This window comes from Oncorhynchus gorbuscha, linkage group LG03 (assembly GCF_021184085.1).
Source record: "Oncorhynchus gorbuscha isolate QuinsamMale2020 ecotype Even-year linkage group LG03, OgorEven_v1.0, whole genome shotgun sequence".
Classification (NCBI taxonomy): Eukaryota; Metazoa; Chordata; class Actinopteri; order Salmoniformes; family Salmonidae; genus Oncorhynchus; species Oncorhynchus gorbuscha.
Window position 1 is genome coordinate 35,015,545 of NC_060175.1, and position 26,112 is coordinate 35,041,656.

At 44.3% G+C, this 26,112-nt stretch overlaps 2 protein-coding genes across 3 annotated transcripts in view; both read right to left on the reverse strand.

The window, feature by feature from the left end:
- The window catches only part of LOC124031271 (protein kinase C delta type-like), a 28,414-nt gene extending 10,740 nt beyond the window's left edge, over positions 1–17,674 (reverse strand). Inside the window, exons 1-9 of the mRNA XM_046342333.1 lie at positions 17,519–17,674; positions 8,023–8,158; positions 7,552–7,751; positions 7,387–7,456; positions 6,367–6,526; positions 5,785–5,816; positions 5,498–5,583; positions 4,690–4,819; positions 4,507–4,607 (exon numbers count right to left, since the gene is read on the reverse strand). Of these exons, the coding sequence (XP_046198289.1) occupies positions 4,507–4,607; positions 4,690–4,819; positions 5,498–5,583; positions 5,785–5,816; positions 6,367–6,526; positions 7,387–7,456; positions 7,552–7,751; positions 8,023–8,137 (894 nt within the window). The 5' untranslated portion in view covers positions 8,138–8,158; positions 17,519–17,674. The remainder of the gene's footprint in view (positions 1–4,506; positions 4,608–4,689; positions 4,820–5,497; positions 5,584–5,784; positions 5,817–6,366; positions 6,527–7,386; positions 7,457–7,551; positions 7,752–8,022; positions 8,159–17,518) is intronic.
- Positions 17,675–25,321: 7,647 nt separating this feature from the next.
- The window catches only part of LOC124031272 (FYVE, RhoGEF and PH domain-containing protein 5-like), a 64,267-nt gene continuing 63,476 nt past the window's right edge, over positions 25,322–26,112 (reverse strand). For both annotated transcript variants that reach the window (XM_046342335.1, XM_046342334.1), the window contains exon 21: positions 25,322–26,112. This exon is cut by the window's right edge and continues 792 nt beyond it. The gene's annotated coding sequence lies outside the window, so the exon portion shown is untranslated.

Here is a 26,112-nt window from a genome sequence, read left to right on the forward strand (position 1 = left end):
TTTGGGTTTTGCCAACTACTACCAGAGGTTTATCCGGGGTTTTGGCCAGATAGCGGCTCCCATTACCTCACTGCTGAAGGGGGGCCCATTGCGGTTGCAGTGGTCAGCAGAGGCGGACAGAGCATTCAACAAGTTGAAGGCGCTGTTCACTGATGCGCCCGTGTTGGCGCATCCGGACCCCTCTCTAGCATTCATAGTGGAGGTGGACGCGTCCGAGGCTGGGGTGGGTGCCGTGCTATCACAGCGCTCGGGTACGCCACCAAAACTCCGCCCCTGCGCTTTCTTCTCAAGGAAGCTCAGCCCAGCGGAGCGTAACTATGATGTGGGGGACCGGGAGTTGCTAGCGGTGGTTAGAGCTCTGAAGGTGTGGAGACACTGGCTTGAGGGGGCTAAGCACCCTTTTCTCATCTGGACCGACCACCAGAATCTGGAGTATATTCGGGCAGCTAGGAGACTTAACCCACGTCAGGCAAGGTGGGCCATATTCTTCACCCGGTTCCGGTTTACTTTGTCTTATAGACCGGGCTCCCAGAACGTGAAGGCAGACGCACTGTCCCGCCTTTATGACACCGAGGATGGGTCCACCGAACCTACTCCCATCCTTCCCGCCTCAAAGCTGGTAGCCCCAGTGGTATGGGAGGTGGACTCGGACATCGAGCGGGCGTTACGGGCTGAACCCGCGCCTCCTCAGTGTCCAGCGGGGCGAAGGTACGTGCCGCTTGGTGTTCGGGACAAACTGATTCGGTGGGCTCACGTCCTACCCTCCTTGGGTCACCCTGGGGTGACGAGGACAGTGGGGAGCCTTCAGGGGAGGTATTGGTGGCCTACGTTGGTTAAGGACGTTAAGGGTTATGTCTTCTCTTGCTCAGTGTGCGCTCAGAGTAAGGCTCCTAGGCACCTTCCTAGAGGGAAGCTACAACCCCTCCCCGTTCCACAGCGGCCATGGTCACATCTGTCCATAGATTTCCTGACCGATCTCCCGCCGTCTCAGGGGAACACCGCGGTTCTAGTGATTGTGGATCGGTTTTCTAAGTCCTGCCGTCTCCTCCCGTTGCCCGGTATCCCTACAGCCCTGCAGACTGCGGAGGCATTATTTACCCATGTCTTTCGGCACTACGGGGTGCCGGAGGACATCGTTTCTGATCGGGCCCCCAATTCACGTCTCGGGTATGGAGAGCGTTCATGGAACGCTTGGGGGTCTCTGTCAGCCTGACCTCCGGTTATCACCCCGAGAGTAATGGGCAGGTGGAGAGAATGAACCAGGAGGTGGGTAGGTTTCTGCGGTCGTATTGCCAGGATCGGCCAGGGGAGTGGGCACGATACATTCCCTGGGCTGAAATGGCTCAGAACTCACTACGCCACTCCTCTACTAACGTGTCCCCTTTTCAGTGTGTTTTGGGGTACCAGCCGGTCCTGGCACCATGGCATCCGAGCCAGACCGAGGCTCCTGCGGTGGAGGAATGGGTACAGCGCTCCAAGGAGACCTGGAGGGCCGTCCAGGAATCTCTACGACAAGCGAGTGGACGGCAGAAGAGGAGTGCTGACCGCCACCGCAGTGAGGCCCCGTGTTTGTACCGGGGACAGGGTCTGGCTCTCGACCCGAAACCTACCTCTCCGCTTGCCCTGCCGGAAGCTGGGTCCGCAGTGTGTAGGGCCCTTTAAAGTCCTGAGGAGAATAAACGAGGTGTGTTATCGATTACAACTCCCTTCCTATTATCGTATTAACCCCTCGTTTCATGTGTCTCTCCTCAGGCCGGTGGTAGCTGGTCCCCTGCAGGACAGTGAGGTACCGGAGGTCCCCCCCCTCTGGACATCGAGGGGACCCCGGCGTACACGATCCGGGCCATTCTGGACTCAAGACGCCGGGTGAGGGGCCTGCAGTACCTCGTGGACTGGGGGGGTACGGTCCGGAGGAGAGGTGCTGGGTACCGGTGGGGGACATCTTGGATCCATCCATGTTGAGGGATTTCCATCGCCTCCATCCGGATCGCCCTGCACCTCGTCCTCCGGGCGACCTCGAGGCCGGTGTCGGCGCGCTGCGGGAGCCGCGCGTCAGAGGGGGTACTGTCACGAGTCCGACCGAGGGTGTTTCCCCTTCCCGCGCGGGTGGCGCTCGGCGGTCGTCATCACCGGCCTATTAGCTGCCACTGATTGTTTTTCCTCCCCCTCCTTGTATGTTTAGTGGTAGCACCTGTTCATGTTTAATTAGTTTGTCTTTATTAGACAGCCGGCCCGCCTGGTTGTTGTGCGGGATTATTTTATTGTAAACCTTCGGCTCTGTTGTAGAGGTACGTGCTTAGTGCCTAGTCGTGATTTTTTCTATTGTACTTTTTCCCCTGTGTTTGGGAACATTACTTTTGTGAGCACCCTGTGGTGCGTTGGTGCTAGTAAAGACGCACAGCATTGAACTCTGTCTCCTGCATTTGACTCCACACCCACGACACCCGGAGCATTACAAACCTTTGTTTGCAATTACAGAGATCATACGTTTCCTGTAGTTCTTGACCAGGTTTGCACACACTGCAGCAGAGATTTTGGCCCACTCCTGCATACAGACCTTCTCTAGCTAGATCCTTCAGGTTTCGGGACTGTTGCTGGGCAATACGGACTTTCAGCTCCCTCCAAAGATTTTCTATTGGGTTCAGGTCTGGAGACTGGCTAGGACACTCCAGGACCTTGAGATGCTTCTTACGGAGCCACTCCTTAGTTGCCCTGGCTGTGTGTTTTGGGTCATTGTCATGCTGGAAGACCCAGCCACGACCCATGTTCAATACTCTTACTGAGGGAAGGAGGTTGTTGGCCAAGATCTTGCGATACATGGCCCCATCCATCCTCCCCTCAATACGGTGCAGTCGTCCTGTCCCCTTTGCAGAAAAGCATCCCCAAAGAATGATGTTTCCACCTCCATTCTTCACGGTTGGGATGGTGTTCTTGGGTTTGTACTCATCCTTCTTCTTCCTCCAAACATGGCGAGTGGAGTTTAGACCAAAAAGCTCTATTTTTGTCTCATTAGACCACATGACCTTCTCCCATTCCTCCTCTGGATCATCCAGATGGTCATTGGCAAACTTCAGACGTGCCTGGGCATGCGCTGGCTTAAGCTGGAGGACCTTGCATGCGCTGCAGGATTTTAATCCATGACTAATGGTTTTCTTTGAGACTGTGGTCCCAGCTCTCTTCAGGTCATTGACCAGGTCCTGCCGTGTAGTTCTGGGCTGATCCCTCACCTTCCTCATGATCATTGATGCCCCACGAGGTGAGATATTGCATGGAGCCCCAGACCGAGGGTGATTGACCGTCATCTTGAACTTCTTCCATTTTCTAATAATTGCGCCAACAGTTGTTGCCTTCTCACCAAGCTGCTTGCCTATTGTCCTGTAGCCCATCCCAGCCTTGTGCAGGTCTACAATTTTATCCCTGATGTCCTTACACCCTCTCTGGTCGGCCATTGTGGAGAGTTTGGAGTCTGTTTGATTGAGTGTGTGGACAGGTAGGTGTCTTTTATATAGGTAACGAGTTCAAACAGGTGCAGTTAATACAGGTAATGAGTGGAGAACAGGAGGGTTTCTTGTGAGAGCCGGAATTCTTACTGGTTGGTAGGTGATCACATACTTATGTCATGCAATAAAATGCAAATTAATTACTTAAAAATCATACAATGTGATTTTCTGGATTGTTGTTTTAGATTCCGTCTCTCACAGTTGAAGTGTACCTATGATTAAAAAATGACAGACATGCTTTCTAAGTAGGAAGACCTGCAAAATCGGCAGTGTATCAAATACTTGTTCTCCCCACTGTATATAGAAGGGTGATGAGAGGGAGAAGCAAATAAGACCTTCGTTGTCACCTTTGACAGTTATCCATAAACAAAGATGCATTACCCTGTATGGGGACAGGGCTGTAAAATACTGTTGTTGAACAGTCATACAGCATTTCACTTGACCCCATTGTTATAGAGCCTACATAATACTGACTTAAGAATGACATAGCAGCTTATTCAGTCAGACCTTAGTCATAACATAATATATAAACATAGTGTCCAGGGGAAGGTAGTTAATTGATATTGGCTAGACAGGGCCATGATAAGGAGCATTAGGGTTGATGGAAGACTCAGCACCACAAAAAGTCTTCTGTCCATAAACATACCAGGGCCCAGTTTTTCAGAAGTTATCTGTCTGGATTTCACCCATCAGATAGGATAAAATGCATAGAAATAGAACAGACAAATCATTGACTTCAATTGGGACTCCCGACCTATTAATTATTTTTCGATGCATTTTATCCTACCCGATAGCCGGAATCCAGAACTTTAAAGAAACTGGGCCCAGGACAAGAAGCTCAGGTTCCCATAGCCATACAGATACAGTAGATCTGGGTCAGGTGTCACACGCATTCAGTAACATATGTCAATGCACACACACACACACACACATGCACTTGCAAGAACACACATTCACACACATGCCTGCACGCTTGCACATGCACACAATCAGCTCCCTCACTCACCTGGCTGACTTGTGTAAGTGCTTCAGCTAGTAGTTTCTGGTTGATTCCACAAAGGTTGGCCACTTTATCCTGACACTTATGATGCACATTCATGGCACAATCTACAAGAGCATAGAAGAGTTACAGTATATAGTTAAATACAATGACAATGCAGACACAACACACACACACGCGGCTCCTTACCGTCACACTTGAGGCCCTGCCTGACCAGGCCCCACAGCAGACTGCCACAGTGGTCACAGAAGGTGGGACTCATGTAGTTGTGGTTCTTGAAGCGGTGTGGCATGTCAATCTTAAAGCGCTCCTTCTGGAACTGTGATGGACACACACACACAACTCATCAACACCCAGATCCATCGGTACCAGGGGGGGGGGGGGGGGACACCCGCCTGGGAGGGTACCTCATGGCCCGCGCATCTCTCTCTCTCTCTCCTTCCTTCCTTGTTCTCTCCCCATCTTCTTTTGTTTTGCGTGCCATGGTGTTATTCTTCCTGAGCCTAGGTCCTGTCTGTAGTAGTTTCAGTGGGGTCCTGTATACTGTCATAGACAGGCACACTTTCTCTTGGTCTCCTCTCCCGCTCTCTCTCTAGTCTAGAGAGGGCCTTATATACGGCCCTTTCTAACTCAGAACACACCCCTCACGTATGAGTGAAGGTAACTCCGTCATGTTTGAATGTAACCTCTAAGCTCCGTTTCATGTGCTCTTTGGCCCTTTCTATTGATGAATATTGATGGGGATGTGAGGGGACCTCATCCTTGGTCGAGATTACATGTCTGATTGATGCTTGCCAGTTTGGACTCTGACCCTATGACACCTTGACAGCTAATGGCATCAAAGCTATTGTTCACATTATTAATGGAGGAAAACCTCCTGACCAGTTTAGTCAATGGAACGGAAAACTCATAGGGAGTAAACTCCACATTGGATTGACACAAATAAGTTCATTAATAAATAATCTAATGAATTACTTAATTAGCAGTCCCAACATACCACAGTGTCCCGGCTGTTGGCTGCCGTGCCCGTACACCTGCCGATGATCTTGTCGATGCATTTCTTGTGAATAGCTGCATTGCATTCTGGGAGAGAAGAGATATGGAGTACATTGATGACAGGTGAGCACCATTCATACAGGCAGATATCGAAGTCACTGGTAGGGCTGTACAATCTGCTCTGCATTGAGGTAGTGTTTACAACTACAGGGTTTATAGATGTGTATCTATGATGTTATGTGTATGTGGTTGTAAAGCAGTAGGTTGTCCACATTATTGTACACTTACGTCTGCACTTGTACCCTTGCTTGTTGAGCCCCCTGTAGAATACAAAGGTATAAGAGTGAGAGATTGTGGAGGGCCAGTGATGATGAATGGAGACACACTGAGAATGGACTATATACGTAGATGACAGGTGAGCACCGTTTATACAGCAGCACACAGATACTCATCCACCGTCTCCAGAGACACAACCTACTCTACTACAACACAACTCCAGTTTAATAATACAGGACTAGTAGTGGAAGCTGTGCTGATTTTGAAAATACATTGCTAAATGTTGATAAGTCTTGTGTTGGTATTTCCAGACAATGCAAGACTCCTGACCCACTCCCGGAAACACAACCCCTAAAGTTAGATAGATAGGAGGAGATCATAGGCCATACTAAGACATTGCCTTATCTTATCCCTCCACTCAGTCTCTCAGTATAAAGTAGACCGACCCAGACGTTGCCACTTAAATTGGATGAATGGAACTGATAATAAAACTTGTAAATAGGGAATGACTTCTGTTAGCATGAAGCTAACAGAAAGTAGAGCTAGGAGTAAAGAGCCATGAGGACAGGCAGCTGGACAACATTGATAACTGACCAGACAAACTCTCTGCAGACGGAGCAGAAGGTGGGCTGTCTGAAAAAGGTGGCGATGAACTCGTGACATTTGACCTCGTGAATCTTGGCCTGTTTGATGGCTCCTCGTCTGCGGTTTATGGTGGGACCCCCTACCTCCTCCTTTGTGGGAGGTTTTCCCTCTATAGGTGACAGGGAGAGAGTCAGGCTAACAGCACAGCCTTATGGTTCAGAAACATCACTGTAGCGTTACGAACAGTAGTGACAACATTTGGAGTGATTGGTCCACTGTTGGTTTGAGAAAACCGGCAAAACTTTATAGAGCCATTAAGACAGGTATTCATACACAAAACCTATGTGTGTGTGTGTGTGTGTGTGTGTGTGTGTGTGTGTGTGTGTGTGTGTGTGTGTGTGTGTGTGTGTGTGTGTGTGTGTGTGTGTGTGTGTGTGTGTGTGTGTGTGTGTGTGTGTGTGTGTGTGTGTGTGTGTGTGTGTGTGTGTGTGTGTGTGTGTGTGTGTGCGCGCGCACGTGTGAGTGTGCGCGCGCGCGTGTGTGCTTGAGTGAGACAGATGACAGCAGAATAGATAGCACGTACACACAGTAGAGTGGGTCTTTGTGTAAAAGGATAGAGATAAAGACTTTAGAACAGGGACCAGGGACTCTGAGACTTATACAGTAGATATGATTCAATGCAGTGGACATATACTCCCAATCTCTCCAAGTCCTCTCTGTCCAAGCTGACACCCACACACATACACACTCGTGAGGACCAACAAAATGTCCCCAGTTGGTCAAATTTGAGTTACTATTCTTGTGGGGACTTTTGGTCCCCACAAACACAAACAAACAGTTTGCTCTGTTCCCTCTTGCTCCGTCTGTACTCCAAACGTGAGCATTGAACAGATGAGAACCAAGGGAACAGACAGACAGCTTCAGAGTGACAAACATGACATATAAAATATAGATCACAAACAGACCAGATAGGAGGGGAACAGAGGAGGATGAGAAGAGTAGAGGTGGGCTTCATCTCCTGAGTCGTACCTGTATCAGTTGTTCCCTCCAAGAAGTACTGCACTGCCATCATCACCTTCCCTGAGGGCTGCAGGTCAACCTGAACCCACACACACACACACAATCATCTGCAAGTTAGACACACAATTCATGCAGGACAGTAGAGAATCAGACTGTAGTCAAAGTCCCTCTTACCCAGAATTCTGCGTGGCCGTTGGCCTTTTTGCAACGCTCGGCAAGGACAGACATGCCCACTGTGACCTCGGCCAATGACTCCTCTGCATTCTTCATCAGCAGCAACTGCAGGACACGCCCCTCATAGATGTGGGCGTCGAAGCTGGCCTTCCAAGCTGGGAACATGGTGGGCTTCTTCTGAACCAGCGTCTTACCACGCTCTGGAGAGAAGGAGGGAGAGAGGGAAGGGGGGGGGAGAGATTATATAGAGGTTAGAAAGAGAGGTTAGATAAAGGTTAGATAGAGATTGATTTCTTTCATACTCTTGTCTAATAATCTAAAAACCTGCATATCTGTACAACACTGGTCCTCGTGTATGACTTTCATAGGACATACAGTATAAAGTATTTACAATGTGACTGTGTGGGACAATGGGACTAATATATTTCTACTATAACACACTAGTAACTATAGTAATAGTCAGATTCTCACCGGTGGTGAGGGCCTCCTTCATCTTGATGGCACAGAAGGGGGTATCAGAAGGGGCCAAGGGGGACAGAACACCCAGATCGTAAGAGTTGAAGGCGATCCGCAAGAAGGGTTCCATGGTGACGCGTCACTGGGCCTCCTGTTCAAAGACATGGCCAAGCAGAATGTAACCACAGCAACATATTTCTAGAAACAGTCCATCACTCAGCCTTCTGTTGATACGCACATGACAGACGTGATTCAGTTACAGATTTAGGACCTTAATTTGAGACAGTTTGCTACAGCAGGAAAATAATCCTGCAGCAACAGGAAATGTCAATTGTTATGTGGATTATAATTACTGGACATTTTGTGTAGGGGTTGATACATTTTTAATTAGGGCAAATCAAGTCTGACATTTTTAAGTGGAAATTACAAACTTTAGAAGCCTTTTTAAACCTTGAATACACCTCTTAAAAATGTTCCTGCAACAACGGGATGATCAAATTAAGACATGGCATCTGAACATCACCAATGGTGATGAGAGCTATACATACACATACACACACCCTGCACCATCAGTCACATGCTACTAATATGGATACTTGTTTCATTCATTGTTTGATCATTGTATATGTATAAGCAAAGCCTAAAGTGTGATATGTATCCACTCAAGGTGACAAGCAAAATGGATAAGGTAGAGGGAAATGAGGAGAGACAGAGAGAAAGGGATTAGATATCAGTCCCCTAATCGAGTCATATGACAGAAAGAGATTGTGTGTATGTGTGTGTGAGAGTGAGAGAGATGTGTGTGCGTGTGAGAGAAAGAAAGAGATTCTATGGGTCACATAAACAAACAGAAACTGTCTCTGTGAAATAGGCCTGAGATCCGTCACTGAACTAAATAATGATTCAAATCTGAGAAACAATGCCCTTCTCACATACTGCAACAAGTAGACTCTGACTTTAATGACACTGTGAACTACCGGTTAAACTTAAACTGAGGGTTCAATATCACATTAGGAGAATCCTAATTCAAAGCAACACACTCGTAGGCTACAGTAGGAACACAGAAAGGCAAAGAACTTCTGTCAATGACAGCTGCTTTGATCATTTTGTCCGTGAGAACGTATGTATGGTGTGAAATTATAGGAGCAGGTGTTGAAGAATGTGCATGTGTGTGTGTGTGTGTGTGTGTGTGTGTGTGTGTGTGTGTGTGTGTGTGTGTGTGTGTGTGTGTGTGTGTGTGTGTGTGTGTGTGTGTGTGTGTGTGTGTGTGTGTGTGTGTGTGTGTGTGTGTGTGTGTGTGTGTGTGTGTGTGTGTGTGTGTGTTGACATGTTTAACTATTCTTGTGAGGTGTGAGATGAGGTGTAATATGTGAGATGTCCCCACAAGAATAGTAAACAAACAATTTTTTGACTAACTGGGGACATTTTGTTGGTTGCCACGAGGTCAAATGCTACTTGGTTTAGGGTTAAGGTTAGAATTAGTGTTAGGGTTAGAACTATGATAAGGGTTAGGAGCTAGGGTTAGGGTAAGGAGCTATGGTTAGGGTTAGGGTTAGAGTAATGGTATGGGTTAGGGTTAGGGTTAGGGAAAATAGGATTTTGAATGGGACTGAATTGTGTGTCCCCACAAGGTTAGCTGTACAAGACTGATCCTCTCTGAGTGTAGCTCTGGGAGTGAAGGTATTTCCCTGCATTCCTGGGAGGGAGCAGGTCTCAATATGTCCAAAGTCCTGTGTTTCTGTTCACCAGCTCTACACCACCACCCCATACACATCAACAATAGTCAGGAGACAAGGAAATGGAGGCAGAAACAAGGACAGGAAAAAAAGAAAACGTTAAGAGGACAGAAAAGAGGTGGAAGAGAGACAGGAATGTCATGCAGTACTAAAGGAGGTGTCCATGTGTTTGTTCAAGCCCTGCTGTGCTGCTTTCAGGTGTTGATCAATAATAAACTCTGTGTGTGCGTGCCTGTGTTTGTGTGACTGCGTGCATGCCTGTGCGTGTGTTACCAGGGAATCACAGAGATTGATATAGATTACCTATCAGATCAGAGCCTGGGTTGACAAGGACTCTTTCTCTTCCTATGTTCAAGGACCATTGTTAACTAACCTTGTCCTCCCACCAGTTAGTTCTCTCTCTGTACAGTATATGTGGTAGCAACTGAACCTAATAATAATAACACATTATATTTATGTAGAGCTTATCAATGTGCTGTGAGCTCATAATCCCTTCCGTTTCCTCTCTCTCTCTCTCTCTCTCTCTCTCTCTCTCTCTCTCTCTCTCTCTCTCTCTCTCTCTCTCTCTCTCTCTCTCTCTCTCTCTCTCTCTCTCTCTCTCTCTCTCTCTCTCTCTCTCTCTCTCTCTCTCTCTCATGCATTCACACATCTTCCCCTTATGACTCACAGACAGCTGACTGATAGCACCTCAGACAATGACATCACACACCACTGGGCTCTATTTGGTAAATCAACCACAGGCAGTAGCTTATATGTTCAAGGGTGTGTCAGGAATATTTTTACTATCACAATTATTGGCGCACTTGATGGCATTGGCTCGAAAGAGCTGGGTTTTGATGAATAAATACGTTGTGGGTGTGTCGAGGCTTGGCCCTCACTGGCCAATCAGAGCGTGTTCAAAGGCAAAAACAGTCTTTTATGTATTGCGTATAATCAACTCCAATTCCAATGTTAGTCCGCTATAGTTTGTTAAATGGTTTACAGAAGAAAAAACAAAACAAAATGTAGACCTATCTTTTCTAAATACGTTAAGTAATTGCTTGATTTTTATATGAAAATATATACATAGAGTTAGCACTGATATAGGGGCTAGGATTACTGTAAATTGCATTATGGCTGAGCATGGACATGCCTAACGTTGTCAATAAGCAATATTGAATGAATGATTGATAAAGCCTCAGAAGATAACGAATAATAACGAATAATTGTAATCAAAACGAAACAACTTGTTTTAAATCGGCACCATCATTTCTCCCCATGGGCATATCATATTAAAACAAAGCATTACAATGGAGGGTTTACGTACATCCAAACTTTTCACAGTTGCTGGACAAGGATCCAATATAAATAGAAAGGGAGAATATCCACGCAGCGTTATACTGCTCCCAATATGCCTATGTTTTATGAACATAATCGGAACCATTTTACAGATCAGATCGCATTCACACATCTCCAGAAGTTGCGAGCGTGCGAGGAAGGTGAATCATTCTAAGAAGTTTGGCTGTAACAAAATGTAACGAAAAACAAGCCACCAGTTTTTTTTAATAACAATAAATGCATGTAAAATGTAATGATATCATAATATATCCATGATTTTTTTTAAAGACCGGCATTGCTGTTGAACCAGCCTTCGTTATAGTAGGCCTATTGGAGGGCTTGGGTTTTGAACATATGAAACGGAAAACAAGCTATTTTTACTGGTTACATATGACTTCTAAATAGGAGGTTCACCAGTATTCACCAGTATTCACCAAGGTCATCATCTCTCGTGTCATGTTGGGCATGGAAACGTAAACTACATCAGGGGTTTACGCACGTCCAAAACGGGACCTGCAAGGCTCAAATACTGTGGGCCTTTCTACAATGCATAAAAAGGGAATGTCAGCTCACTGTTTTACTCCTCTCAAACTTGATATTATAATAAAGCTTTGGTGATTAAGATTTATTTCCAAGCGGTTTCAGGAGCCAAACCCTTTATTTGCAGTCTTGATTACTTTGTGATTGCATTGGGCAGACTAAAAAAAAGCCTTAATTGAGAGGAGGGGAGGCTATATTTGGTTTCTAATCAAATATAAATAAAATGGGAATAAATACGAGTTTTTATATTTCTAAATACAGGTACCAAAAGTACACTGGGCTACTTTTGTTCCATGTGCATTTGGGCATTATGCGTCATTGCTGGATAGTCTGAGATTCCGCTGTCAAAAGGAATTCCTTAACCAACTGTGTTAGCGCTAAAACCAGCTTTTGGTTGGTCTTATTTCCACCTCTCCCATCTGAGTGCAAGCGTGCTGGTGTTACACAGGTAAATTGCCGAACCTGGCGTTAGAGCTGGAAAATGCCAGTGCACCAATTTTTACATGACGAAATTTTAACTAAAGTGCGTTTGACACGAAAATAGAGCCCACTCTCTGTCAGAGAGCTCTTTACACTGCGTGTCTGTGATCTGTCAAACTATGGAAGGGATTCTTACAGTTTTTTAATCGCTTCGGTACAATTTTCACAAGTATTTGGTCCATTTTCACAACTCTTAGTACAACTCAAAATAGATCATCAAAAAGGCAGTTGTTTCACAACTCTAAGCACATTTTGAATTGACTAAGTACATCACACATAATCATATAGTCACTTTTTCACCAAACCTACAAACATATATGTATATATATATATACATATAGGTTTGTAGGTTTGGTGAAAAAGTGACTATATATATATATATTTATATATATATATATTTCACCTTTATTTAACCAAGTAGGCTAGTTGAGAACAAGTTCTCATTTACAACTGCGACCAAGATAAAGCAAAGCAGTGCGACACAAACAACAACACAGAGTTACACATGGAATAAACAAACATACAGTCAATAATACAGTAGAAAATAGTCTATAAACACCTAATCAGTGTTTCATCTACATGTTCATATAAAGTAATTAGTCTATAAACACCTAATCAGTGTTTCATCTACATGTTCATATAAAGTAATTAGTCTATAAACACCTAATCAGTGTTTCATCTACATGTTCATATAAAGTAATTAGTCTATAAACACCTAATCAGTGTTTCATCTACATGTTCATATAAAGTAATTAGTCTATAAACACCTAATCAGTGTTTCATCTACATGTTCATATAAAGTAATTACCTTTCACATTGCAATGCTCACATTACTTTTGACGGGGCGGCAGGGTAGCCTAGTGGTTAGAGCATGGACTAGTAACCGAAAGGGCGCAAGTTCGAATCCCCGAGCTGACAAGGTACAAATCTGTCGTTCTGCCCCTGAACAGGCAGTTAACCCACTGTTCCTCATTGAAAATAAGAATTTGTTCTTAACTGACTTGCCTAGTAAAAATGTTTTTTAAAATGTTTTTTTAACTTTTGACATGATTATCTTCTCTTTTGTTAAAATATATGTTACTACTACTTAATCCGACTGCTCTTAACTGATGATCACTTAAACATTTGGTAAATCTTTAGATTTGCCATGTAAACTGGTTTGTCTACTACAGATAAGCAGATGTTACAGCAGGCGCAGCGAAATGCTTGTGTTTCTGGCCCTTACAGTGCAGTTATACAATATCAATACAAAACCAATATGCAAATAATCCAGAATGTCCAAAACAAGAAAGGGTTCATACTGCTTTACTAAAATTGCGTTGGCCAAAACAGTGCTGTAATACTGTAATATATGCTATTTATGTAGCAGATACTTTAATCCAAAGTGACAACAGTCCACACATTTTGGTATGTGACCCCAGTGGAAGCTGTTTGCTTGTCATCCCCATGAGCGTACCACCCTCCTTCAGGCCATGGATGAGGCAATGCAATGATTTCAGTCCAGGCCTAAATCAGGCTTGGCTTCGCGATGCCAAAAGGTTTTTTCCCAGGTGCATGAACAATGAGGATATTCACTGCGATTTCGATGGGAACCTATGGCCAAATGCTCAAGACAAGTTTGATGCAAATGATCACACATGGTATAGACATTATGGAGATGTGATGTTTAGTCCATTTGAATGGGTAGTGCAAGTGTATTGCCTAATGTGAAAACAGTGTAATGTCCTGTAATTTACAGTACTGTAGCATACTACATTCAAAGGGAAATTTGTATGTATCGTACTTTTGTTTCTATTGGGTTACCTGGTTATTAAAATAACACAATTGAGAGAAGAGATAGAGAAGAGAGAGAACGAGGATCGGAACCGGAACGAAAAGCTCCACTCTCTTGCAAATTACGTAAAGTCTATGGGCCATATATTCCCTCCTGAAATTCGAAGGATGCTAACACCTGCGAAATTGTGATTTGTCCAAATAACCAGTGATAAAACCAACTAGTGAGCTGAACGATGTTACCGTGTAGGCCTCTAAAATGTTATCTAAAATTCAGGCCCATTGCCACGCCCCTTGTCACGCTCACCACCTAAACCCTTTTTTAATCCAGAAAAAAAGCCTGGTAGCATATAGATAAAGATGAGCACCCTATGATGGAGGACGCAGCACAATGCACAGTCCAGTATTTATAGTGGTACACAATGGAATAGGAAGTCAAATGATATCTTTACAGCATGTACATTGTACACACTTGTACAAACTTGTACACACTTGTACAAACTTGTACACACTTCCACACACACACACACACACACACACACACACACACACACACACACACACACACACACACACACACACACACACACACACACACACACACACACACACACACACACACACACACACACACACACACACACACACACACACACACACACAACATCATCAGATCAGTACAAGTTGGTTAACGGGTGGGTTTACAGAAATCATGTCTTGTTCTTGCTTCATCTGTGCGCTGTTTGTCAAATGTGGATGTGGTTCACAAAATTCAGTTGGCATTATGATAAGACACAGTGGTGACTCATCAAATGCAATGCAACTTAAAAAGGGGCTTCTTTTCGCAAGTAAAGTTGCATATAAAAGTTTGACAGTAAATGTATAGAAACTACCTTTGTTTTCAACCTAGTTATTAGTGAACAACAAACATGCAGAAGTGGTCATGACATGTCCAGTAATTGGGAAATAAACTGAACAGTGTGGATAAGTGGAAGTCTTTAAAACTGCTTCTACATCAATGGCAATGCCTTGCATCATGCATGTCACAATGAACCCACAGAATGTCATGATCTTGAGAAACTCCAGAGTGCTTTGAAAGCAAGGTATTACAAATGAGAAATAATGTTTTCTCTCATTGTCTCATAACTGAGTACGGTCTGGCTTTATTTATTTAAATGTGTTGACAGTCTGCTCACAATAAGACCCATGCGTTTACAGTTGAGAATCATTTGAAGAAGGGAAGACCACGGTTGGTTGTCTCATGGATTGATTGTCACTGCTTATTATTACTGTGTAATCATTTCAACATAAACATGTGTGTCCTCTATAGAAGAGGTCCTCCATGTGGTCAATTCAGGACAGGATCACAAAACATTGAGGTGAGACGGTTAATAGAATGTTTCATGGTTGAAAGTAAACAGTTGTATGCTTGTTATTTCTTTTATAAATAGTTGATGGAAGTATCCATAAAATATATTTATTGGAACAAGGAAAGGGATAGCTTTATTTCAAGCCTATTTGTGAGTTGCTAGGTCAAGCAATGTGGTAACTAGCCTCTTAATTAGCATTGGGGTGGTTGGCGATGGTTGTCAAACTGATGTTGGGGTTGCTTGTTACAATCTGACAACCATCCCCATTCTAACAATGTACCCAGTAAGCTAAATGACGATGAAAAGATGCCTAGAATACTTATTTTCCAGATGTTGAAAAGACATCTGTTTCACAAGTTTGGACAGCACACTACAGCACAGCACAGTACAGTACACTAATTTGGTAGAGTACAGTACAGTAGAGCAAGATAGAGTACAGTTTAGTTTAATTGAGTAAATTATAGTACACCACAGTACAGTTGAGTACAGTAGGACACAATACAGTACATTATACTGTGCTGTACTCAACTTTACCTTACTGTACTGTATCCTACTGTGCTCTACTGTACTATACTGTACTGAACTATACTCTACTTTACTGTACCCTACGGTACTCTACACTACTCTACTGTACTGCACTGAGTTTATTACACTTTTATTTACTTTACTGTACTGTACTCTACTATGCTCTACTGTATACTGTGCTGTCCAAACCTGTGAAACACAGGCATCTCTGATTGGTTCAGATTTGGTCCAGTCCGGACCTGCTTGCCAAAACTGTGAGTCATGTGACTCCGACTGAGAGTCAGCAACATTCTCACACACACACACACACACACACACACACACACACACACACACACACACACACACACACACACACACACACACACACACACACACACACACACACACACACACACACACACACACACACACACACACACACATATATATATATATTTCCATCCAAATATCTGATGGTTACTGTTGATTTTATTAAGTGTTGACATGACAATTTGAGTGGAGTAAGAACTACAATGTCAAAGCAAATATTCAACTATGTTTAATAAATTTTTCCTCATTTATTTTTATTACGTTAGATAGAAATACTGATAAATAAATAAAGACTTTTCTTTTTTCAAATAATGGCTGAACTTTTTTATTTTATTGTAAATTAGTTCAATTGTTGCTAGAAAAAAAGGCAAACACTCCGATTGTCAAATACACCAGATAGGTGAAGTGAAAAGTGTTATTTTACAGTGTCAGCCATAGTAGTATAGAGCAAATTAGGGTTAACTGCCTTGCTCAAGGGCACTTCAACACATTTTTCACCTTGTTGGCTCGGGTATACTTGGCTCTGCCCACCTCCTTACTTGTGCTGCCCACTATGATTCATTTGCTCCATTGGAAACGACAGGCTGTGGTCTATCTTGGGTTAGATGTAAAATCTTTGCCCATACTGTGTGACAACCAACCCTGGATGTGGCTGTTTGTCACAAGTGGTGTGTTTAATGGCTTGTAACTCTGTTGGAATAAGATAGGAGGATACAAAGGTTCCCCATTTCAACCCAAGACCTTGGTATTTCTCCTAATATTGAAAATAGTCTCGTGAGGTATAGCCTAATGGTGGGGCTCCCGAGTGAGGCAGTGGTCTAAGGCAGTTGTCACTGCATCTCAGTGCTCGCGACACTACAGGCCCTGGTTCGATTCTAGGCTGTATCACAACCGGCCGTGATTGGGAGTCATATAGGGCGGCGCACAATTTACCCAGCGTCGTCCGCGGTAGGCCGTCATTGTAAATAAGAATGTATCTTAACTGACTTGCCTAGTTAAATAAATGGTGTTGAGAAATACACAATTAGTCAAAAGTCAAAAGTATGAAAACCAACCATGTTTTCCCCCAGTATTCGAAAATGCCAAGTTTCTATTTGAATAATTCATTGCCCCTTGCACATGAAATTGTACTGTAGAATTTTTTTTTACCCGGAATGTACTCGGAATGTAGCGGATGTCAGTGCACGCCAATATCAATATATAACATTACAGTTGACAACGTTTTCTTCATTTTCTGGGGTTACGGAAATACTACCTACCGAGTATTCACGCAAGCTTTCGTAAAGTTTCCAGTGCACTGTATGTAGCCTAATGTTTTCTTCAATAAAGCCTATTTAAATAATCAACCTAAAAAAGGTATTAAACTACATTGCAAAACGTAACAACAGCGAAGTTACGAACGTATATGCGTCTTTCTCAATTGTTCAAATGACCGAAAGTATTTCCCACTTGACTTACCTCGTCTTGCAAATGTAGAGATTATTTATTGTTCTGTGACTTCTCTTTTTCTTGTCTTCCTTCCAGTTGCTCGTTCTGTGATTCCGTTGATCGAGGAAGTAGCCTTACTGCTCGCTTGCTCTGTAAACTGTGGCAATGTGACGTCGACCAGGTAGCTACATACACACTGCACTGTGGACGCAGCAGTCTTAGTTATTATGCATAAGTGTCCTCATTTGGTTTCACAGATTCTTGGTCATCTCCTGTGTAACATTGAATGATCTTACTATTGTACACACATCATGAAACATTTGTACCAATGGGTGATGATGATTGATTGCCATCTTCAAAATCTGGTTTTACAATAGTGCAACTGCTTAGTCAAAACTGCATCCACTCCCTCACTGCATTTCACTGTGACTTGTTGTAGTCTCCTAAACAGGCTAGAGTGTAGCATATGTGCAGTACTGTGAGTATGTCTGTCCTAAAGCTCTCTATGTGGGAGAAGACTTGGGCTGAGTTTTACGTAAAGTCCTGATGTGTGTGGGTTTGGATCACATGGGTAGGCTGTGGGTGTAGTCTGGGTTTGGATCACATGGGTAGGCTGTGGGTGTAGTCTGGGTTTGGATCACATGGGTAGGCTGTGGGTGTAGTCTGGGTTTGGATCACATGGGTAGGCTGTGGGTGTAGTCTGGGTTTGGATCACATGGGTAGGCTGTGGGTGTAGTCTGGGTTTGGATCACATGGGTAGGCTGTGGGTGTAGTCTGGGTTTGGATCACATGGGTAGGCTGTGGGTGTAGTCTGGGTTTGGATCACATGGGTAGGCTGTGGGTGTAGTCTGGGTTTGGATCACATGGGTAGGCTGTGGGTGTAGTCTGGGTTTGGATCACATGGGTAGGCTGTGGGTGTAGTCTGGGTTTGGATCACATGGGTAGGCTGTGGGTGTAGTCTGGGTTTGGATCACATGGGTAGGCTGTGGGTGTAGCCTGGGTTTGGATCACATGGGTAGGCTGTGGGTGTAGTCTGGGTTTGGGCAAAACTCTGCGGGTGTGGAGGTGGTAGAGTTGGCTGCTGCTGCTGCTAGCACTGTCCCTGAGGCTAAACTGGCACCAGAACTGTAAATTACTCAACATCATCCAATGTTTCTGCATCATGTGCAAATATATCCACCCCACACGCAGGCACACACATAAGCTCACGGCACGCACATTGGCAAACACGCATTCACAGACACACACACCATCACTACTAAAGAGCTCATCACAGAGTTAAGTTAAGTGCACATATACATTTGTCTATAGCTATATAGAGGCTTAATTATACATTAATTAAACTGTGTGTGTGTATGTGGGTGTATGCATGCATGTGTGTATGCCCTGCTGTATGGTAAGACATCTGTGGGACCGGTCGGTACGTGTGTGTGTGTGTGTGTGTGTGTGTGTGTGTGTGTGTGTGTGTGTGTGTGTGTGTGTGTGTATGTGTACGTGTATGTGGGTGTATGCATGCATGTGTGTATGCCCTGCTGTAAGGTAAGACATCTGTGGGACCGGTCGGTACAGGTGTGTGTCACTGCTCTACTCCAGGCATGGTTACATAACAGGTAGATCCTGACTCATGACAGAACTGGGGAAGTCCTTATCCTGCAGGACGCCCTCTGCACACCTGTGGGTGTGGAACTCAGCTTCTGACTCTGCACTTTTGATTTAGTACTACTACCTCTCTCTCGCACGCACACACGCACACACACACACACACACACACACACACACACACACACACACACACACACACACACACACACACACACACACACACACACACACACACACACACACACACACACACACACACACACACACACACACACACACACACACACACACACACACACACACACACACACACACACACACACACACACACACACACACACACAAAGTTGATTGTTGCCCCAAAACTATCCCACCAACCACTGAGAGTGTGGGTCCAGGACCCCAAAACCTCTGGCTCCTTCAATCCACTGCTTCCATCTCTGTGGGGTGTGACTATGCAATATGGCCCTGTCTCTGTTTGCTCGCCTGCTGGGCTGCAGAACACTGAGGGGAGGTACATTTAGCATGTTTAGATTACATTGAGCACTGGTTTCCTGGTGGATCTGGCTCCACACAGCTGACTCTCCCAGCTCTGCACTGACATACATGGCTCTAATGCTCAAGTCACAGCTACAGAAGCAAGAGGTCACAGCAGCCGGAGGAAGATAGTGCACGACTATGTCCCAAATGGGACTCCATAGAGCTCTGGTCGTGCAATATATGGAATATGGTGCTCTTTGGGACACATACACATGCTCACCCAGAGGGTCCATGATGTACATGTTCCACTGATACTTTCTGACTCCTCTGCCTAGTGGTACTACTATCTATCTCTACTACTGAGTATCTACACGGAGTCTCTTTGGTAAGTTAATGAGAACCACTCAGTGTAATGTGGTAATGTAATCATTGTTTGATTAAATTGAAAGGAAGCCCTGTCGTGCTGGTGAGCATAATGGGACTTTGCGTTGTTATGAAAGCCCAGCTAATGACCCCCAGCCAATAAGATACCTTTATCCCCCAGGGACAGTTAATACCACTCACCACCACTACAGACAGACATAGCCCGAGTCCCACCCTATTCCCTATACAGGTAGTGCATTACTATTGAACAGAGCCCTATAGGCCCCGGTCAAAAATAGTGCACTAGGGAATAGGATGCCATTTGGGACACATCCATTGACACAGACACAGGCACCTACCCACTGAGCTGGACTTTAGTGGTGTCCATTTGGGCTCCCGAGTGGCACAGCGGTCTAAGGCACTGCACCTCAGTGCAAGAAGTGTCACTACAGACACCCTGGTTCGATTCTAGGCTGACCCACAACCGGCCATGATTGGGAGTCCCATGGGGTGGTGCACAATTGGCCCAGTGTCGTCCGGGTTTGGCTGATGTAGGCCATCATTGTAAATAAGAATTTGTTCCTAACTGACTTGTCTAGTTAAGTATACATTTAAAAAGTGCCGGTCGCTTGTTTACGTTCCCCCTCTGCAGACTGACACTGATGACACAGAATATGGAAACCATGACACACTCTGCATGTATAGACAACACAGGTTTGAGGGACTTTATGTTTTGTTCAGGGAGGGAGAGCGGGAGGATTCTAAACCTGGACTGGTGGAGGGACGGAGGTATGGAGGAAGGGGGAAGAGGTGTAACAGTGACTTGTCAATGTGAGCGGCATGTAGAGTCGCAAAAAATGGGACATAACAGCTTGTCCCGCTCTTCTCCCACCCTCCTCTACCTCTCCCTTTCTCTTCTCCCCTCTCCTGTTCTCCTCTCTCTCTCTCCACTGCGTTGCGAGACAAGGTGCAGACCCAGAAATGTCAAGCCAATGTCATGAGAAAGTATTTTGTTCTCTTTTTTCTCAATCTCTTTCTTTCCTCACTTTCTCTGTCACATATCCAGTTCTATGACTCTTTAAGTCTCTTCCCTATTGATAATGCTTTCCGTTTTTGAACATAAAGCAGCAGAAAAACCCTGTTTGTGGGTGATGCTTTACGCACAAGAAGATAAGAGTGTATATGATAACCAATGGCAATACCACTTTCAGAACTGAGAGCACAACTAATACACACCTTTTTCGCCTCTCCGGTGAGTGGGTCAGATAGCTTATCCTTGTCCTTTTTTTAACCTTCATTTAACTAGGCAAGTCAGTAAAGAACAAATTCTTATTTTCAATAACGGCCTAGGAACAGTGGGTTAACTGCCTTGTTCAGGGGCAAAACTACAGATTTTTACCTTGTGAGCTGGGGGATTCAATCTGGCAAACTCTCGGTTACAAGTCCAATGCTCTAACCACTAGGCTACCTGCCACCCAATAAATGATGTGTGTGTCAGTGTGAATTTGGCCGTGGGAGTAAGGCAGAGTTCACACAATACAGCTCTCACTTTGTCATTCTCTAAGGTCAGAAGGAATAGTTGAAGAAGTTTACTTCATTATAGATATTTGAGCAATCTTTAATAAGTTTGATGTGCATTTGAGAGACAATAGCCTGAGAGACAATTAGAGCACAGGGCAGCTGACCTTATTGAGCAGTTCTGTTCTTTGTGATTGATGAGCAGCATGCTTCGCTCTCTGTGCCTCATGCCTGGGGTGTGTGTGTGTGTTAGGGTTATGATACTGTTACAGTACCATCTCACTAAAACAGCATATCCTCCCACCTTCGACCTCCATCCTAAAGCAAGGAGTGCACTCAACACTCAGTCAGTGTCACTAATGAGGACACAGGGAATAACTAACAGGAAGGGAAGAACTGACCTCCCTCCTCTCTCTTTTTAGTTCTCACTTCTCCTTCTCACTACTTCTTACTTGTACAGACACCACCATTTTGCTAATATCTCACTCTACCTCCCTGTTTCATACTGTCCTGTCCTGTCCTGTTCTGTTTCTAATATCTCATTCTACCTCCCTGTTTCATACTGTCCTGTCCTGTTCTGTTCTGTTTCTAATATCTCACTCTACCTCCCTGTTTCATACTGTCCTGTCCTGTTCTGTTTCTAATATCTCACTCTACCTCCCTGTTTTATACTGTCCTGTCCTGTTCTGTTCTGTTTCTAATATCTCACTCTACCTCCCTGTTTCATACTGTCCTGTCCTGTCCTGTTTCTAATATCTCACTCTACCTCCCTGTTTCATACTGTCCTGTCCTGTTCTGTTTCTAATATCTCACTCTACCTCCCTGTTTCATACTGTCCTGTCCTGTTCTGTTCTGTTTCTAATATCTCACTCTACCTCCCTGTTTCATACTGTCCTGTCCTGTTCTGTTCTGTTTCTAATATCTCACTCTACCTCCCTGTTTCATACTGTCCTGTCCTGTTCTGTTTCTAATATCTCACTCTACCTCCCTGTTTCATACTGTCCTGTCCTGTTCTGTTTCTAATATCTCACTCTACCTCCCTGTTTCATACTGTCCTGTCCTGTTCTGTTTCTAATATCTCACTCTACCTCCCTGTTTCATACTGTCCTGTCCTGTTCTGTTTCTAATATCTCACTCTACCTCCCTGTTTTATACTGTCCTGTCCTGTCCTGTCCTGTCCTGTTCTGTTTCTAATATCTCACTCTACCTCCCTGTTTTATACTGTCCTGTCCTGTTCTGTTTCTAATATCTCACTCTACCTCCCTGTTTCATACTGACCTGTCCTGTTCTGTTTCTAATCTCTCACATTCAGTGTTTTCATTGAAACAGTATGGTAGTATGGTATAATGGAGTATGACTGCTAATGAAGACTTTTTAAGAAAACCCAGGCTGGATAATAGGAACAGGTGCAGAAGGCAGGTATGGGGGAGGGGGGGGGGGCTTGTGTCTAGGGAGGGAGAGGAATTGGAACAAATTAATGGCCACTAGTTAAGAAGACCAAGCATCACTGGAATGGTATGCAGTATGAGTAGGGCCTGAAGTTTTTCCTAGTCAGATCATGAAAATAGGATGAGACCTGCATGAACTAAAGAGGACCTAACCAACAGCCTTACAACTGAGAAGCAGGATACGTTGTGAAACACAAAGAGAGCTAGACAAAAAATAATGAGGAAGAGTTGAAAGAATGAGGGATGCTGTTGAAGAAAGTAAAGAGAAAGAGAGAGAGCCTGGGAGAGGGAAAAAAGGAGAGCACTGGATGATGAAGGATCCAGCCTATATAGAACGAGGTGTCTGCAACTTTCAGGTACCCCAGAAAACAAACTTTCCCCCTTACTATTCTGGGTCAGGAAACCTCAGGGGAGAGGTAAGAAACAGAGCAGTGCTGCCCTTTCTCCTGTACTGCAACCTGCTGCCTGTCTGTCTATCTGTCTGGATCACCCAGGCTCTGTTGCCTTACAGCTGCAGCCTTCACAGTAATCTCATTTTCACTCAGGACCCCCTTCCAGTATTGGAGAACATTGTACTATTGCAACTTCTGCTTATTTAGTACCCAGTTAGGCACAGTGGAAATAAGGGTGGTAGTCTAGGGGTGTGTTCGTAAAATTTGCTCTGGCTATCTACTCCAATTTCAGAGCACTCTCTGTGCCAGAGCGCAGAATAACTGATGAATTTACAAACGCTCAACACCTGTGAATATGGCCGGTGCCGGTAAATGCCGGCAAAAAAAAATGTATTTAAATTGTTGCCAGCAGCACAGTTACAGTCACCAACCCTCTGGATAACATGAAAACAGCCTAACCAGCTCTTCTAGGGTAAGTAAAATGGTCAGAGTGAGCTGTTCTCTCATTTTTGTCTGGAAGTAGCTAGCTAGATAGCCAACGTTAGCCAGTTAGATTGGGTGCTTGACTCTCTTTGTGACGTCAGAACTCATAGTCACTTTAACCATACCCACATGTACATACTACCTCAATAAGCCTGACTAACAGGTATATAGCCTTGCTACTCTTATTTTCAAATGTCTTTTTACTGTTTTATTTCTTTACTTACCTACACACACACACACGCATACTTTTTTCCCCCGCACTATTGGTTAGAGCCTGTAAGTAAGCATTTCACTGTAAGGTCTACTACACCTGTTGTATTCGGCACACGTGACAAATAAACTTTAATTTGATTTGATGTGCTGTGCTTGTTGATTTGTCTAACAGTATTGACTTTACGTCCGTCCCCCCGCCCCGACATGGGCGTGAACCAGAGACTCGCTGCACACGTCAACAGTCACCCTCGAAGCATCGTTACCCATCGCTCCACAAAAGCTGCGGCCCTTGCAGGGCAAGGGGAACCACTACTTCAAGGTCTCAGAGCAAGTGATGTCACCGATTGAAACGCCACTAGCGCGCACCACCGCTAACTAGCTAGCCATTTCACATCGGCTACATTTGGATAGCAGCACACTGATGTCCATGTACTGTAACTATATACAGTACTCTCCTCTACCCCCATGATACAGACATGACAGATGTCAGTCAGTCTGAATGTCCCCTAATTCTACACTGAATAAAAATATAAACGCAACATGTAAAGTGTTGGTCCCATGTTTCATGAGCTGAAATAAAAGATCCCAGAAATGTTCCATATGCACAAAAAGCTTATTTCTCTTAGATTGTGTGCACAAATTTGTTTACATCCCTGCATTTCTCCTTTGCTAAGGTGATCCATCCACTTGATAGGTGTGGCATATCAAGAAGCTGATTAAACAGCATTATAATTTCAGAGGTGCATCTTGTGCCGGGGACAATAAAAGGCCACTAAAATATGCAGTTTTGTCACACAACACAATGCCACAGTTGGAATTGGCATGCTGACTGCAGGAATGTCCACCAGAGTTGTCAGATAATTTAATGTTAATTTCTCTACCATATGCCGCATCCAACGTTGTTTTAGAGAATTTGGCAGTACGTCCAACCGCAGACCACGTGTAACCACACCAGCCCAGGACCTCCACATCAGGCTTCTTCACCTGCGGGATCGTCTGAGACCAGCCACCCGGACAGCTGATGAAAGGATTATTTCTGTCTGTAATAAAGCCCTTTTGTGGGAGAAAAATCATTCTGATTGGCTGGGCCTGGCTCCCCAGTGGGTGGGCCTGGATCCCAACTGGGTGGGCCTATGCTCTTCCCCTGCCCAGTCATGGGAAATCTTTAAACTTGGGCCTAATTCATTTATTTCAATTGACTGAAATTGAAATGTAACTCAGTAAAATATTTGAAATAGTTGCATGTTGTGTTTATATTTTTGTTCAGTGTATATGCCATCTAGTGACCAATATAGGAATAGCACAGGGTAGTGAGAAGAAGTCATACAAACTGATACACACAAAGGATATCCACTTTACTTGTTTGAGAAACCCCAACAGTTTAAAATAAATAACTCATCCATTTCAAAGTCCACTACAGTGATTATGGCTGATAGCAGTGTTTCACATCAGGGAAACCACTCCCAGTATAAGGCGGAGCTGAGGCTTGGTACAAATAGGAATTTGACATATTATGCAACTTAACGTTGAGGACAAGCCTCTTTTTTGTCATTGATCTGATATAATTGATACATCCATGGTTTGCTAACACAGAGAACGAACTCCAGGCAATGGGCTTAGTGAGTTTGGCACAGGCTGACCAAGACACATGATCAAACAATAACATTTAGAGGAGTGCACTTCACTACATTGCTCTTTCAGTTCCATTCTTCTTTTATGAGTGCAAAAAAAGCTAAATCATTTGTGCCTATCAAAATCTCTACATATGTATGTACATGAACTAATTGTTGTATGTAAGGCCATTTCAGAAAATACAGTACATGGCGAAAATATGTAGCTAAGAAACACATTAAATGTAAAACAATACAGGACAATAGTCATACTTTGAGCAGAACCTGTGCTTCAAAATGTCAGGCACGTGAAGCTGGCTAAGTCCAGTGCAGAAACGTGTTCTGATAAAAGGATAGAAATAGGGCGTCCATTCAGTAAATAGAGGGAGATCTTTTAAAGTACCGCCATGTTGGTTTACAAAGGCTGTATTGCACTGTGAACATGGAAGCACATACTGGGTCGAGCCGAGAGGGGTGAATGACCCTACGACCTCAGACCTTGGTGGATGGTGTAA